The sequence below is a fragment of the Daucus carota genome, chromosome 3 (assembly GCF_001625215.2).
Source record: "Daucus carota subsp. sativus chromosome 3, DH1 v3.0, whole genome shotgun sequence".
In the NCBI taxonomy this organism is placed as follows: domain Eukaryota; kingdom Viridiplantae; phylum Streptophyta; class Magnoliopsida; order Apiales; family Apiaceae; genus Daucus; species Daucus carota.
This window is the reverse complement of record NC_030383.2, coordinates 6,464,331-6,481,664: the sequence shown is the minus strand read 5'-3', so window position 1 is coordinate 6,481,664 and position 17,334 is coordinate 6,464,331. Positions and strand designations below refer to the sequence as shown.

General features: G+C 34.1%; 2 protein-coding genes across 2 annotated transcripts; both read right to left on the bottom strand.

Moving 5' to 3' along the window:
- Nucleotides 1–122: 122 nt before the first annotated feature.
- LOC108214979 (synaptotagmin-5) lies at nucleotides 123–7,930 on the bottom strand. The gene is made up of 13 exons (XM_064088754.1): nucleotides 7,666–7,930; nucleotides 7,436–7,538; nucleotides 7,292–7,344; nucleotides 7,066–7,186; nucleotides 6,047–6,171; nucleotides 5,847–5,948; nucleotides 5,165–5,239; nucleotides 3,707–3,786; nucleotides 3,014–3,164; nucleotides 2,698–2,928; nucleotides 1,762–2,058; nucleotides 1,488–1,601; nucleotides 123–708 (listed from the first exon to the last, which is right to left on the bottom strand). Exons 1-13 carry the CDS (start codon nucleotides 7,768–7,770, stop codon nucleotides 562–564), a joined length of 1,704 nt encoding a protein of 567 aa, XP_063944824.1. The 5' UTR covers nucleotides 7,771–7,930; the 3' UTR covers nucleotides 123–561.
- An 852-nt stretch (nucleotides 7,931–8,782) lies between these two features.
- On the bottom strand, nucleotides 8,783–16,560 carry LOC108215086 (calmodulin-binding receptor-like cytoplasmic kinase 3). The gene is made up of 7 exons (XM_017387426.2): nucleotides 16,416–16,560; nucleotides 16,033–16,240; nucleotides 14,873–15,129; nucleotides 13,701–13,866; nucleotides 13,489–13,578; nucleotides 11,424–11,722; nucleotides 8,783–9,270 (listed from the first exon to the last, which is right to left on the bottom strand). Coding segments are annotated over exons 2-7 (1,023 nt in total). The 5' UTR covers nucleotides 16,034–16,240; nucleotides 16,416–16,560; the 3' UTR covers nucleotides 8,783–9,060.
- Between the last annotated feature and the right edge of the window lie 774 nt (nucleotides 16,561–17,334).

Genomic DNA, 17,334 nt, shown 5'->3' with positions numbered 1-17,334 from the left:
AACTGGGGTATGCGCCTATCAAGACCCAAGGTCAAGAGTGAGTGGGTTTCCCAGAAATTTGCGGAACATCCTTTTTCGTATTGCAAACACAAATGACATCCACAAATATTATTGATCCAACCTAAAACAAATTTGAATGTCAGCTTTGATAACAATATAACATACATGCTACAATGTGTAGATTTGATAAAACATTGAAAACAAACATGTTTGGCATCACTATGGATATTCTTACTAGAGGATATAAAGTTAAATTTTGAACAGACGTACATAATATTCAAGAATCAAGATGACAAGATGTGATCACAACTCAGAAACGGAGTCTTGGCTTTTCCCGATTCTACAAATTTTTTTTTACTTTAATCTATGTAGGCACTCGCTGCAACTGTACAGTGACCTCTCTGCATAACTGAACCAGATATATACACCACGAATGCCTTAATGGGACTTATTGCTCAATTGTTCATTGCTGGATGTCAGAGATAATCTGAACAAAGCCTTCTGCAGAGCCAGAGCCAGTGCTGTAGTGAACCAAACTTACAACTAGAAAGTAAAAGCCAACTAGGAATCACGGTATATCGGTTGGGGCATCCACTTCAGATGTAAGTTCAATTTTCCAGATTTAGCCCCATCAAGCTGAAAGCTGTCTTTGTATTCCCCCTCCAATATCACCCTTGTGAGTGTCAAGATACATCTTCCCATATAATCCTGCAGTAATAATATGCAAATTAGAGTGCAAAAAAAACAAAAAAATTCATGCTCATGAAAACATAGCCTTAACTTTGGCCCTAGCATTCTAAAGCTCTAGCTCGAGAATGTTAGAGAACTTCATCAAGGCAGGACATCTTCAAATGTCATCTTACAAGTCACCCAGCTCAGAAAGAGCTTATAATATATCAAAGCTCTCTTCAACTATCAAATTTATAACTAGCTATATGCCCATGAAGTGCACACAATACTTTTACATACTAATTCAAACTTATTTAATTATTTGTATTTATTTTAAATATATATTAATCTTCTATACTATAACTATCTTAATTATATGATTTTGCAAAAAAAAACATATATTTGGTGTTGGTTTTCTTAAAATGTAAGTGTGTTTTTAAAAAAATGTTAATATTAGTTTATTTATATTTTTGGTTTTAGTCTTATCCCTATACAATTAGGGACATATGTCATCCATAATTGAGTACAGCACATTTCAAGATTCTTTTTCATTTTCGTAATGAATATACGTAATTTGCATCTTAAATTGATTTCATGTTTTTTAAGCTTAATATTGACACAATTTTAAACTAGATAATTCAATAATTCTAAGTGGTTTTTTTTATGAATCAATTCATTTGTTTTGATCCTGTGTGTATAAGGAGGATTTTGCTAATAGGTAATTAGTTACTATGGATAAAGTAATTAACACAACCTCTTTAAGTTGCTACAAATATGGATAAATATGACTGAACTGAAAAAAGCAGTACGTGAACAACCTTCCCAAATGTGTCGTGGTCCCAGACTTCCAATATCAGCATATCATGCAGTCCGTCCTCAACAACGAAGTCAAAAGTTTGATTCCAAACAGGATTCAAGTTATCATTTGAAACCTAAAAACAGAGGATATGATATTAGACAAGGAGTAAACTCTTAGATCAGAAATCAAAAGTATAGAGGTAATGGATACAATGATTGCAGCTCCCTAAGAATCTTCCTACATGTTGCATAATCTGTAAAGGTCAAATTTTATTTGTTGAAACATAGAAGTACCCTGGTCTTGTTTTTTGCTGCCGTTTTCTTCATAGAAACCACGACATAAGGGTCAGCCTTCCCCATTACATCTGCTGGTGCCAGGTCTTCAGCAGATATCACAGTAACAGCGAGTACTCCTCTTGTAATTACTTCTCTTCTTTTGTTTTTGACTTCACCTCCATTTTCAGCATAGTCCATATCTTCCTCACCACTTTTAAAAACCTTCTCTAAGGAAGTCATTGATAATTCGGGAGAAAAAGGATTGGCGAACCCATTTTTCATGCCAAAAGGACAATATAGGAGTTCCAGGTGCACCTAAAGCAATGGATTAGTAACACATCAACATCTTTACACCTAAATGCACATACAGTACTCATCTAGATCCAAAGTTATCCAGCATAGAAGTAAAAAATGTATGATAATTTGGAACCATAAGTTTGCTACAATGAATTAAAGGACTTTATTTCTAATAAGCACCTGAAAAGAGATTGATAGAAAAAACGGCGAAGTCTTGAAGAGATAGAAGACTAGAAGGGATTATATGATATATACACAAATACACAGAGGCTTTCACAGGACTCATGATACCTCTTCATAATTTCCTACAATACATAAATTCTGGAGCACTTGATTTTATTTGATTTTATTCATAAAGCTAAAGACTCATAGGTTAAACAATTACCATATACCTTTTTAAAGTAAGGAACTGCGACAGGGACATCAAATCGGTGAGATTTTTTTATTTTTTTTTGTGTCCTTGTGTTGAATATCCTAATGAAAACATCAAGAGAAAACTTAATTGTCTTCCAATCATGGTGGAATGAATGGTCATTTTTAAAAACTGAGATGATAAGGTAAATCTATGGTTAAGTCAAGTTACGGAGTTAGTTAATCGCGGATGGCATCTTCAGGATCTATAACTAGATAAACCAAGTGGGTGATTGAAGTTTTCACCTGGCCCCTATTTTTGTTGTCTCTCTGGAGGTCCAAGTCTTTTACCAACTTCAGCCATACATCCTTCACTTTACCAGGTTCAATTTCACTTAGCCGTATTTGCGCACAACCAATAAGTTCAGATGCCTGCAGCCCTTCATCATCAAAAATCTTTACCACTAAATGTTGGGTGGATGCATCTTCGACAATGAACTCGAAATGTTCGTTCCAAACAGGGTTCAATTGGTTGCTCTGAAGAAGAAAGATTTATTCTTTAGATTGATCAAACATAAAGATGTCACAATGTGCATCAGTTAATAGATGGAAAAGATCTTACAATTGTTTTGCTAGTTTTTGTTCTACTGCGTATCGGGCGTACATAAAGAACAGCATAAGGATCAGATTTGCCTATGATATCTTTATTTGTCAACTCCTTTGCTTGCACAAGTTTGACCTCCAATCTTCCAACAGGCTTCAGTTCGAGGTCACTGAACAAAAAAAATTAGATCGATAATTAAAATGAAATAAAATAAAATTCTAAAAGAAATAAAATAGTACTTCACATAAACTAGGTCTCAGTATTGCTAAATGATGCCCATGCAGCACCTTTGAGACCGCCCATCTGCTTCCAGAATGACAGTTGCTTGTGTTTCCTACTCTGAAATATTTTTGAGTAATTCGTATGCAAAACCATATTTACCTAATTTTTTATTACATGACCTCTGATCGAATTCAATAACAAACCAAGCAGAACTTTTGAATTTGATGGTGTTTATTGGTATACTCAATGGGACAAATATTATTAAATATAAATCATAGTACAATTTAGTGATGATTTTGCTATCATTTTAGAAGCGACTACTTCACAAATTTACTAGAACTTGTTAGCTAATTTAGGGGTGCAAACTTATCTACATGCACCGGTGAGTTGTTGTCTGTTGTAAGAAGTCAATGAAGTCTGTCGACTTGACTCCCATTATACAAATTAAATAATCATACAATAGAAAGAGAAAGCTGGTGGTAAGGTTACCTATAATCACCAGGAATTATAGGAATCACTATCCGAACTGGCCAAGTAATTGAATCCTCAACAGCATCTCGTATAGTCGTCTGTGTATATGAATTTTGACATGACCTTATTAATGATACCATGAACAAAACATAACTCCACTACTAATGTACAAGTGCAAACACAAAACAAAGTGCTTCTAACTAAATAAGTTTAAGAAAAAATAGTCAAACTAAAATTATACTAGAGTTTATTGCAAAACGCAACCCATTGGATTTTCGAAAAATCACTTTAGGCCTATACTTTATATAATCGCAGTTTGCACCCTGTTGGTTCGTTTGGCGCGTCACTTTGCACCCCTTCCGTTAATTTTGACTGTTAAGGTTAAAAGTCTCGGGGGTAATTTGGGAAATTTAAAAAAATTATTAAATGAGATTTTAACCAGATTTTATTTAATTTTTTTGACCCTCTAAACGATATTTTTTGAAAAATCTCAAAGGACGAAAGTTGTAGAGAACGAAAAGATCCTTTTAAAACAATAAATTTCAAAATTATTGAAATATTTTTTGTAATTGTTTAATAAATTACGAAAATTGGAGATCTTGTAAATTTTAATTTTTTTAAAATTTCCCAAACTACCCCCGGGACTTTTAACTTTAACATCAAAATTAACGGAAAGGGTGCAAAGTGACCCGCCAAACGAACCAACAGGGTGCAAAGTGCAATTATATAAAGTATAGGCCTAAAGTGATTTTTCGGAAATTTAGTGGGTTGCGTTTTGCAATAAACTCAATTATACTAACATAACTCTTTTGTTTTTGTTACCAAATCAGAACCTTGTCCTTAACAAGGTTAATATTCAGTTGAAGTTGCTCTTGATGTCACACACATTTTCTTCAACGAGTTTCCATTTTAAAGTTCTCTGAGTATCTTTATACGTTTCTTACCTTAATCAAACATAAGTTTACTAGTATTTATGATTTTACAAAATTTAGATATATACTATAAGCAAGTCATATACACAGTATTTGATACTTGTTCTAGTAGATATAAAACATTATAGTTGGAGTATATCACTTTAAGACGAACAAAATTCCACAATACTTCAGCAAGTTATAAATCTTTGATTATAAAAGCTAAAATTATATAGTTTTTTGGAGCCAACAATTGCAGCTATATTCAGAACATCCACCAGTTAACTATTCACTTCCAGTGCTTCATAATACTACAATAAAATATTTACACAATAAACCAGAATCTCCCTCTCTAGCTTGCAGCATGCCAAAAGATAGATATCCAATTAAAAAACATAAAAGATAATACGTTGCTAATATCCGTGTATATCTATGATTTGGCAAATCAAAAATATATGAGATCCAAGTGCTGTATCACATGAACGAGATCTTTTACATATCTTAACCAAGAAAAAAATCTAAAAAGGTGAAACAGAGTTAAGTAAAAATGAGAGCACATGCCAACCTCAATGGCATCAGAAATGCCAGGTATAGCAGAGATGTCACCGCCAACTACTTTCAGCGTCAAATCCAGCTTTTTCTACAAGTCAAAAGAAAAGATATGACTTATGAGTAATGATATGTTCTTTCCTTATGTGTGATCGTGAGGTAACTTTAGAAAGACTGGGTAAAACTAGATTAGCTTAACTATTGATCACTTTCAGATCCATCCTAAATGGATACATAGTCCATCTAAGCTGAAACTAACCAGACAAATAAAAGATCTAAATCATTACACTTACAGATTAGTATAGTATATATACTATATAAATAACCTTTCAAAAGTGAACATAATTAGAAAATCTAACCAAAAGCAACAATCAATGTATACATTACGGTGCTCCTTTATATGCAAGATCACATAAGCAGATGTTCGCTTGCAATTTTATGTCTAATATCGATTTAGAATCATTTAAGAACACATGCTTAAAAGCTAAAGATGATTCAGTGTTTCCTGTAGCGAAAACAACTTTGCAGGTCAGCAGAAGGAGCCACTTCTCTGTATATGAATAAGCAGTCACACCAGGTATAATTAGTATAATATTATTGCATGTACCTTCAGTTTTTTTTTCAAGCTTATACAATAGCAGATTACCAATAGAACTCAATCTCTATTTAAATGCTTAAAAATCAATAATTCAATATACCTTGTGCCTCAATGAGAAACATACAGCCCCAAAGCAAGGCAATTCGTCAACTAGTGGCTTGAAGATCAACCTGAAAACTCCAGTGAATGCAATATTCTTTACCTGTTATTACAATTCATGCAATTGTTTTGAGGAATTAAGTGACATGTAGTAGCATTAGCCAAACAAAGGGTGAGAACTAGATCAATATGTTACATCACCTGTACAGGTAAGCCTACACCAACTCTAGTCTTAATATCAAGTATTATGCTTGGATTCCCATCCCACTGCATTTCCAGCTCCATAGTGATACCATCCTTACATCCATCTTCAATAATAGATATTCCTATAATATAATAATGGGCGAGGAAATATTATTGTTCATCATAGAACGCTCTTCGAGATCTTTTAGCAACACACACACACACACACACACACACACACTTTTCAAGTGCAGGTAGAACCAAAAAAAAAAAGGAAGATCCTTGCATACTTTTTGAGAGATAACTTTGGTAGGTCAGAACATAGAAAGGGAAGGAAAAAGGATCATCCCCTGATCCACTAGTTAGGTCAATAATTTTCTAAATGCACGAAACAGGGACTAATATGCTTAAGATTCACAAAGATGCACGAAGTCGATCGAGATGTACAAAGTAAAATGACTGCCCACGTGATGTTTCTCACAACTAATAAAATGTGGTTGTGCTTTTGGAACTCCTGGTTTGTTATTTACGATTGATTTTGGAAGTTGTTATACAGGTTCATTTTTTCAGAGAACAATACTGATGAGAAGATATCATTATGCTTATGATTTTGGCAGCAGGGGACCACATGTATTAATAAACTAGCTTCTGTTTCAGGTCGCAACTTCCAATTTGTATATCGTATCATAAGAAAAAAGAAAAACACCATGACCACGGACATGTAAATTGTACAACAGAAATGCACTATAGTATTACCTACTGCATTGTGTAATTGACTTTGTCTAGTTATATAACAACATACAAAGAGATGGGACCTTATGTGCTATTTAATTTCCTCTAAATTCTCAAAGAATTTTATTCATATGTGATGCATTAAAGTAAAAAGTGGAACACAATTAATGCCAATATATATGTTATGCTTTAACTTTATATTCTGAAATAAATCTTCTAATTTCACATATTTCTTATTTTTATTTGCAACACACTTCATAAAAACAAATACCCTAATCTAAAAACACAAATGTAAATCCACTAACCTGTAAATTGAGGAGCAACCGTTCCTAGAGTAAGCTTAGAGAACTTCATAGAGGACAAAATAATAGGCCTATATTGTTCGAGAATAGGCTCTACATTAGTCTTAATCAGCTCCGACGCCGCCTACACATTGACCATAATCAGGGCAAATTTCATTATTTCAACACACAAAATCAAAAAAATAAAATAGAGGAATCGGAACAACCAATTACAAAATGTGATAATAACCTCATTAACGTAGGGCCAGATCTTGGTAAGATGTTCATTCAACCACGTCAACTGTAGTATCAAAAGAACATAATGAGCATCGCAATCGTAAAACATAGACACATTACATATGTAAAAGAGTGGGGGATAGAGGAGTACTAAACTTTTGTTGCTGAGAAAAGACTACCCAGGAGGGATAATACTCAGGGGCAAGTAACTTTCTAGAATCTTCCACTGTCATTCTCGCAAACGCCGCAACAGTCTCGGCCTAAACCATAGACACACATAATAAACACAAGTATAGAGAATTACGAGAGAGAGAGACAGAGAGGGAGGGAGGGAGAGGGAGAGAGAGAGAGAGAGAGAGAGAGAGAGAGAGAGAGAGAGAGAGATACAAGTTGTGAGCGAGATTTGGATCTAGCATTCTCAGAGCGCACAAAAGCAACAATCAATCCAAGGCCAACAACAAGGCCGATCACAAGCCCTACTACAAACGACATAGCTGCTCTGCTTGCTTCTTCTCAGTTTGTTTTTTACTTAATCTGACGATCTTATTAGAAGAAGAGGAAGCATCTAGTAAACAACAAACAACTATTCCTTACTTGGGATTGTTATTGTGTGGGTGAAAACGATTACTATAACCACTGCAACGGTAAAAAATAACAGGCAAAAAAGAAGGAAATATAATTGTGTTGTGTTGCTGACTGTCCGATAGGGAGGTCAGGTGAGATTACTGTTTTTACTTTTAACTTTTACTGGGGTCGGCTAATTGTGTGGAGCAGCATTTTAATATTTTAATGTATTTTATAATGCTTAAACGGACCCACCCCGTGTATATAGGTGCCACGGGCTTTTCTTGCCGACAATGAGAATTGACCCGGTCCGTTTACATTACCTTTGATATGTCCGTATGCTTTATCCATCAGTCCAACTTTGTCTCTTTTCTCCCTGTTTTTTTTGCTCACATCCAAATTTCCGTCGCTCTCATTTTCTGATATTTTAAGCTGTTGGGCTGCACATTTATAATGTTTATTGAAATCTCAATCATATATTTGTATATTATATTATTTGTATATTCATCTAAATTGAAGTCAAACACTTCTCAAAAGACATGATGATATTAGCTCAAAGTACTTTTTATCATTATATTTATTATAATTATATTTAAAAAAATATTAATTAAGTGGAGCTTTTTTATCATTATACTAATTATAATTACATTTAAAAATTAGTAATTAAATAGAGTAAAGAGGAGTAAAGAGGAAGGGCGGAGTACATCTGAAATGATAAAAAGCTCTAATAAGTTGATATATGGGCTTATTTATGAAATTTATGAAGTCAAATCATGTCTACATCTTCATGCCTTATTCGACAGGTATGAAAATGCAACATCAGAGTTTAATAGAGAAATTTTAAGTTCATGAACGGAATCAATATCTACGAAGGTGGTAAGTTTGTATTTATAAAGACTGAGATTAATCATTAAACGATATTGTACCAGAGCAGAAATCATTAAACAGGAATTATAACCAATTCATTCAAAAGACAATGCTCCAATGTGGATTTAATACAATTCAGACAATCTCTGTTCACAATGTACATCCACCTAAACAGACTTTGATTCCATTGTACAGGCATGCAATTGCAAACTTCACCAAAAAAAGGTGAAATTTTGAACAAATTTCCCTAAAGCATCGTGGAGGGTTATAATGATTTGAATATCTACATGAAAAGGACTACATGAATATTTTTACAGAAGCCCACAGACAACAACTCTTAAACTGTTTCCATTAATCTTTTGTCCGGCTCCTTATATAATCTGATCTTATCCCCCACAGGTGCTCTACAACTAAATTCATGTCTGGACGATCAGCTCCTGTAGGCGCTACACATTGGAAGGCCAGATCAAACATTTTTTCAAGGACGGACGTATCTACCACCTCATTCATCAAAGGGTCTACCATCTCCTTAATGCTTCCTTCAGAGTACTTTGTAAAAGCCTACACAAGACAACTTAAGTATGAATATTTTTCAAAACAATAAAATTTAAGTTTAACGGACACAAGTAAATAATAACAGTAATGCAACCAAATATAGCCAAACTCTGCATTCTGTTTTTCAAAGTGGCAGTCAAAACTAGCCAACATCTGATCATGCAAGCATAAGAATCATCAGAAATTTCTGGCATGTATTTTGAAATCCTCAAGTAGTCCGATTAATCCATTAAAGGCACTCTACTGATTTGTCTGAATCTCGCTTACAACCGAATATTTCAAAAATGCTAAAATCTATTTATATTATGAAAGATGAAGTGATATAAGTTCAGTTGAAGTTAATAGCATATTTAAATTAAACAATTTATCTATACTACACCTATTATTAAAGCTGAAACATCACAAGTTTTATAAGATTTGGTTAACATATATTTGCCTAAACACGTTTATTAATTATTATTAAAATCTATTTTAACTAAAACACACATATTCTTAAAACAACATATATCATAAGTTAATGTGCATCGCATGGGTTATAAGCTATTCTTGATAAGTAAATAAAAAGTTGAAACAAACTATTTGTATAAAACTCATTGTTCAAGTATTATATCTAAATCTCAGGTAACCTTCCTTGCTTTCCTCAAATAATGAATAAAATCACTTCATATTATAAAAGAGTGGACTATCAAATTAATATCCAAAAAAAGTGTGTATATCAATATAGTGTACTTACTAAAAGACAATTGTTTTATTCAATATATCTACAAAATACTATAATGTTAAGGGTCTTGGTCCGTGACATACGAAATGTACAACATGCTATTAGCGGGTTTTTTCTGTCGGATAGCTCAACCCTATATTATTGATGCTTATGCATGGGACTAAAATGTCATCTAGCTGAAAAATCACTCATTCTAGGTCTCTATCATCCGGCGCTTTTTTAGTTTAAGAGGCTAATTATTTAAAATTGAATTCTATTTAATAGACACGTCGTATTCTAATACAAACACATTTCTAAAATATAAATATATATATATATATATAAAGTTTATATTAAAATCTGTAATATATTACTAAAACTGAAATATTAAAAATATTAAAATATAATCGTGCATCACGTAGGATTATGGTATATAAGGGATGTTGACCCTGACTACCCATATATTCATCATTAATGCCCTATATATCAGTATCCAGAAAAATGGCTCCCAAATACCATTTAGTAACGTTATATCGTGTAGCGTTCTACATCACGCTACATCGTGTAGCGTCTAATTAGGTTAACCCTAATTAGAACGCTACACGGTGTAACGTTTTGCTGGGGTTAAAACAGTAAAACGCTACAAGATCTAGCGTTTTCAACTTAAAATTGAAAACGCTAGTTTATCAGCGTCTCTAACTGGTATTTGAGGCCATTTTTTCCAACTCTGTTATTTTGGGCATTACTTCAAGAATATGGGAGATTTGGAGCCATTTTTCGTATATAAGCTGGTAGGGATATATATGATAAATATCAATTATATATGTTTAATGCTTAGAAGGTTCCTTAGCCACCTAGGCCCACCTAACGACATTAGAACCTTACTTTTAATGTACTTTGTAGTAGTAAAACATGCTAATATTGGACTCAGGGAAGCATATAAGAGATATTTGGTCTGAACTTCAGACATTTGGTACCCTTGACGGCCATAAACCATATTTTCGTTCTCAACGCAAGGTTTCTTTAGTCAACTGAGTACTATAAACTGAGTCGGAGGAAGTACATGTTATTACAATGAACCAGATGCTGTGGTAGTTTAAAACTAGACAAGCTCCGCAGTTTGGTCAGAGGCAAGTATCTTTAGTGACAGTTGAATTCTGATAATTTAGTTTCTTATTCTTGAGGAAATAAGTACGAGTGTGCAATGACTTGTGACCTGGAGTACAGAAGAGAGAATCTCAAGCAAGGTTAAGGAAACTTATTAGGTCATTGTGATAGGTGCTATAGTATATTTGCAGCAGATCGGTCTGGGATAAGCAAACTGGTATCTCTGCTACTTGTACGTATCCATTTTGTGATTCTACAAGCTTCACTGGCGGGTTAATCCCAATGTAAGTGCGACAAACATCTGCTACACAGTACATGCTAGAGTGCAAGCAGGACATTTAAAGAAACTTACCCATCTAACTGTCACCATCTCAGTAGCCGGTCTCTTTGGCTCAAGAGGACGACGGCCTGTCAGAATTTCTAATAGCAAAACACCAAATGAATAAACATCAACCTTGGGCGTGAGATGATGGTTCTTCATATACTCAGGGTCAAGGTAACCCATTGTTCCTTTTACTTTTGCTGAAGCATGTTTATCATCTGAGTTCAGATTGCCAAGCCTGGCAAATCCAAAATCAGTAAGTTTTGCTCTCATTCGCTCTGTCAAAAGGATATTGGATGACTTGACATCTCGGTGAATAATCTGCTTCTCTGTTGGAAGATCGATAAAAAAATAAGCACAGCACGGACCAAGGAACAGAAAACAAATATGTATTATAATATATTCTGACCAATTTATCCTATGCTCTAGAGATCTACTGTTCTCTCTATTATCCTAGCATAACTTCTTTTGTTCTTTCTATTTTTCAGAAAAGACAATTAGGGAGATGTGACTACATAGAGATGGGTGAGCAACATGGGCTATGAAGATGTCCTATAAGAAGGGTATCAATTATATATATATATATATAGAGAGAGAGAGAGAGAGAGAGAGAGAGAGTCATGCTCCAGTGAGAACCAATCTTTTGGTGAGATATGAGATCTAATCTCAGCCACTCATTTAAATACATTATATTCATCTCTCACCATTCATTTAATATTTTAATATTTCACCATCTCCTAATTCAACTACCCATCAACTTCAACCACCGCTGACCACCACCACCAGCTCCGGCGACCACCAGAAAATCACCGCCGGCAAACATAAAATCACCACCGGAAAATATAAAATCACCACCAAAAAATAAGATATCACCGCCAGAAAATCAAAAATCAACGCGAGAAGATTAAAATCACCACACCACCACCAACTACAAACCACCACCGCCACCCCCAAATCCGAAAAATCACCAAATACAAAACAAAATCACCATCGGAAAAAAATCAAAAACACAACAGAAAATCATCATTTCCAATTCATCAGCTTCTTCATTGTCTCTCTCTCCCTACATCCACACGCTCTCTGCCATTCACTACATCCAACCTCTATTTCTACCCCATATCCATCATTAACTCCGACCATAACAAAAATTACTATATTAATTATGAAGCACCACAAACAAACACCATCAACAAAATGAAATCACCACCGTAAAATCAAAAATCACCGAACCTCCACCAATACCATCTCCAGATCGGAGTATCGAAATCGGAGGTGATGTGGATCGGCGATGAATAGAGAAGAAAGAAAATTGAAGAATAAGGACATGGCTTTTATTGGGAGGTAGCAATCGCGTTTCTGGCGAGAGAGATGGAGATCTGTGTTTTTTGTGTGTGTGGATGGAGACGAGGTCGCCACCTCGACTACGACGAAGTTATAGCAGATCTGGTGGTTGCGTCGCCGCAGCAGCAATGGGCAGTGGCGGATGGCAGTAGAGGGTGGAGGTGGGTAGTCGATAGTTGGCAGTGAGGGGTGGGAGGGAAGAGGGAGAGTGTGATAAAAGAAAATGTTAAAATATAAATGTGTGGTTGTGATTTGATTTAGTGATAAAAATGTGGGACTGAGATTAGGTCTCATATCTCACATTAGTTGGGGTTCTCATTTGAGCACTTGCCTATATATATATATATATATATATATATATATATGCATATTCTTTACTCTTTCGTAGATATAAATCAATTTGTGTACTTGCATAAAGTTAATTATACATTTATACGAGATTGTTCTGTCTAATATCGTATAATTGGTTCAAACTTAAGTCTATTTCACTTGAGCAACATTCAGGTAGAGGAAGTTGCATATAACACAAATATTTTAACTTTATCTTCTCGGATATAAAAAATACTAGTTACTTAAATACAAAGATACTCCAATTGAATTGAAGTGCAGTATGCAATTTTATTAACAATTAAACTTCTAATTCCCCTCACCCAAGAAAATAAATAAGGAAGTGAGATGAGTGCAGGCTAATTACTTTACTTCACATTATTATGTAATAACTAGACAAACTGAAGTGAAGGAAGGTCCTTATCACCTGCATACAGATGGAGATAAGTTAAGCCATGAGCAACATCGATGGAGACTTCTAGCCGCTGATTGAAATCCAGATGATCTCCTCGTCTACCTGGCATAAGCAGAAATCAAAAACTGTGGCTACTTAATATATATTTAAATTTAATTTTCACTGTTCTGAATTTAATATCAGAACTAGAATATCTAGTAAACTGATAGAGTTTACAACCATACCATCTAAATGTTCTCGTAGAGTACCATTTGCCACGTACTCGGTGATTATAAGACAATCATCCCCTTTATCAACGAATCCTAGCAATTTTACTAGATTCCGGTGATTAATCGTCGCAAGAAGTTCAACTTCACTCTCAAATTCAGATCGCAAGGCTTCATAGTGTGCCTGTGTACTTTTTCTTAAATATGTTAACATCACAAGACTAGCAATAGCAAGCAAAAGAAAAGATGCAGGAAACTTGGCCGACTATAACGCGCTTGTAGTAGTATCAACTTCTGTCATGTCAAGCACAAAAAGGCTGAAATTGTCATAAAAGTATCCTAAGAGAGTTTTCGTACAGAAGTCTAAACATTATTTTATGAAACTAGTTCTATGTTCCGCTGTTAAAGAAAAGAATATTAATCTAATTCAGAAAAATCATATTGCATAAATTTAACAATGAAGACCTAACATCCTGCACAAAATAAATTTTAAGCAACGATATATAATGACATAACTACTTAATTTATAAGAAGTTTTAAAAACTGCATTTAACCTTAGCTTCCATGTTGATTAATATGATACAAAGACGTTGCACAGGTAACTCGTAAGTAGGTAATTGCAAGATCTTCTTTCATATATACACTTTGTAACCAATGAATTCTACTTTTCTATTTTCAGCTAATTCAATGAATAATTTTTGGCCGTTTACTTCGCCATAATCAGGTATTCAGGCTCACCAGAAATTTAGGCTTTGGAGACCAAAATATTAAATAATTTAGACTACAAGAACGTCATTTACAAGGCTACAAAATCTACTTAGTCATTCTAAACATTAAATATTTACGGAGAAATGATGGCACCATTATGATTCGTAGATAATATCAAGCAATGGAACAAAAAGGCACAAAATTAAGTGCTTCTCATGACCAAATATTGCCAACTCTGTACATTTATATTAATAAATTCAATACTTTTTTCAAACTTTTGGGTATTGGACAGGTCTTCTCTCGGGTAACACTGGGAAGATCTGTTGCACCAGACATATTGTACACATTGCAGATATATACATTATAAAGCAGTCTAATGCCATAAAAAGTCATTGAAAACACACGCACACATAATGAAAAAGGGAGACGAGTAAGAGTACCGATGAAGCAAAAAAAGTGAGCTGAAATCAAACCTCACTTACCTTCTTTGCTAGTTTAATTGCAACTATCTGGCCATCTTGTAAGCGAGCTTTGTAGACAGTCCCAAATCCTCCTTCACCTAATTTTTGCGATGGTGAGAAATTTTGTGTAGCCCTAGCAGCATCATTCATATTGAGATGAACTGATCCAATTCTGTCTATCTTTGGAGACATAGAGAATCTAGAAGGACTTGGCGGCACTCGCGCTGGACTGGCAAGAATCCTTTCGGAAACAGAATTTGGGTCCGAAAAAGAATCCACTGCAATTACAAAATGAATTAAATATGCATGACAATGAAATGCTGACACACAGTGAAAAATTAAATATAAGCAGAAGATATTACAGGAGCTTGAATTATTCAATAAAAATTGAGATACTTACCTTAAAGTGTGTCTTTAGTGTTTAAGATATAATAGAAATCCGGGTGACTCCAACATATTCGCCCTCTTAAAATTTATTTACTTGACTTTTTATCAAAGCTCATGTTAGGAAAAGTCTTGCATTCAGACCCTCCTACCCCTAATATTCTTAAATATATAATTTGTATACTAAGGTGATATTGCATAAAGACAGGCTCCTAAGGATCCAAACTTCAGTCTCTATACAAGCCTTCGAGTGAGGGAGAGGGGGGGGAGGTCCCGGATAATGAATTTCTGTGTTTCTCTCTCTTCTCACTGACTTCAATTAATTTCCTCCATCTCCCAAATCTCATAAAAAGGCTTCGTTCATTCACCTATAGCCATTTTTTAACCTGATATTAGTCTGAGCTGGTTCATGACTCTTTCAGTAACATCGACTCAAAATGGCGATATTGTTTAGTCAACAACTTCCAACCTTTACATATACTGATATACTATATGAGAATAGACACTGCATACATACATCGTCATATGAACGAGAAGACGTATATTAAACAATAAGTTACTGAACAGTTTTTCCAAACCATGAATTTTTCACCACACGTACACCTATGTACTAAAGTGGAGAGACTGATTTGGCGTGGTTCGTGAAACAAAGAGCAAAGATCAAAATCGTTCTGTAAGACCAAGGTAATTTTTAATTTTTTAAGCACGATATATCCTAAAAATTTCCAACATAATCAAGCATCTGTCACAATATATATGCAACTCAATTCAATAGGGAAATAGATGATTTTACTTACTCGAAACAAGGGTCTGCGAAAGAACAATAAGGGGGTATTCTTTCTCTTCTCACATAAAAGCAAAGGCAACACAAAAACTAAGTAGAAATCCAGCACTGCAACACCCCAATTGAGTAAAAAGAGATCCCCAATCAGGCTTCTCTTCAAGTACTAACCAATGCTCAAATTTTGACTAGGCTTTAGATACTTGCTTGCAACAACACAAATCCTAAAAAATATTACAAACCCAGATGAAAAGACAATCAGAACTCAGTAACTAAAAATTAAAGCATGTTCATTCCATGGGCAAATCTTGGATACATAAGATTGAGTTGAAGTATATGTATCTATAGTACAAAAAACATATATTACAGGGGAGATAAATGTATGTAGAAGAAACGAACCGTAATCATGTAAAGACGGCTGACTTCAGGGCGAGGGAAAGAGATAGAGATGGACGATGATTGAGATCAGACAACTAGGTGTAGTGTCTAGTTGTCTACACGTATAAAGTAAAACGAAATATGAGTAGACATTTATTGCAGGAGTACAATTCATGGTCGATACGGTGTATACTTTGGTGTATTTCTTATGGTGTATTAAACCATATTTAAATTCTCTTGTTGATTACTCTATTATCTACTTATATATAATAAGCGTAAGGGAGATAATTTGGTCGCATGGTCACATGGTCCAAAAGCTTATCATCCGTTGGATCGTATATTGAACAAATAAGCACCGTTAGATTATAACAAAATTAACTTCTAATTCTATAAGGCAACTGATATCTACTTGTATGTTTATAATTCTTTTTCTGAATCCAAAACAAATTCTGTCTTTCACATGTTTATGATTTTTTTAATCCAAAATAAATATTTCCTACCAGTTTTAATTGTAGAATCATATAAATCGCACCATCACAAAATTATTTTTATCTAATATATTTTAAGATTAGTAAGCCAAATTTAAATCGTACTATAATAATTCTAATATAAAACACATTTATAAATATAATCTAATGGAGGTTGACGTCACATATTCTACTCAATATATATTAAAATTTGATAGAAAAAATTTAATATTTGGCATGATACATAAGAGAAAAGCAATGGGTTGATTACAATAGTTTATTTGAAGCCATTAATGGCTGTGACGGTGTATTTTATACTGCATCGCCAACCACTGTCGGATGATCCAACATGTGTGACCAGTTTTTTTTTTACAGAAACAAGTCTGAAAAGTAGAACCTATATATTTTTACAATAGTTCTGGCTTACAAACAAATCATAATTTCAAATTTTATTTAATTGGAAATTTTAATTT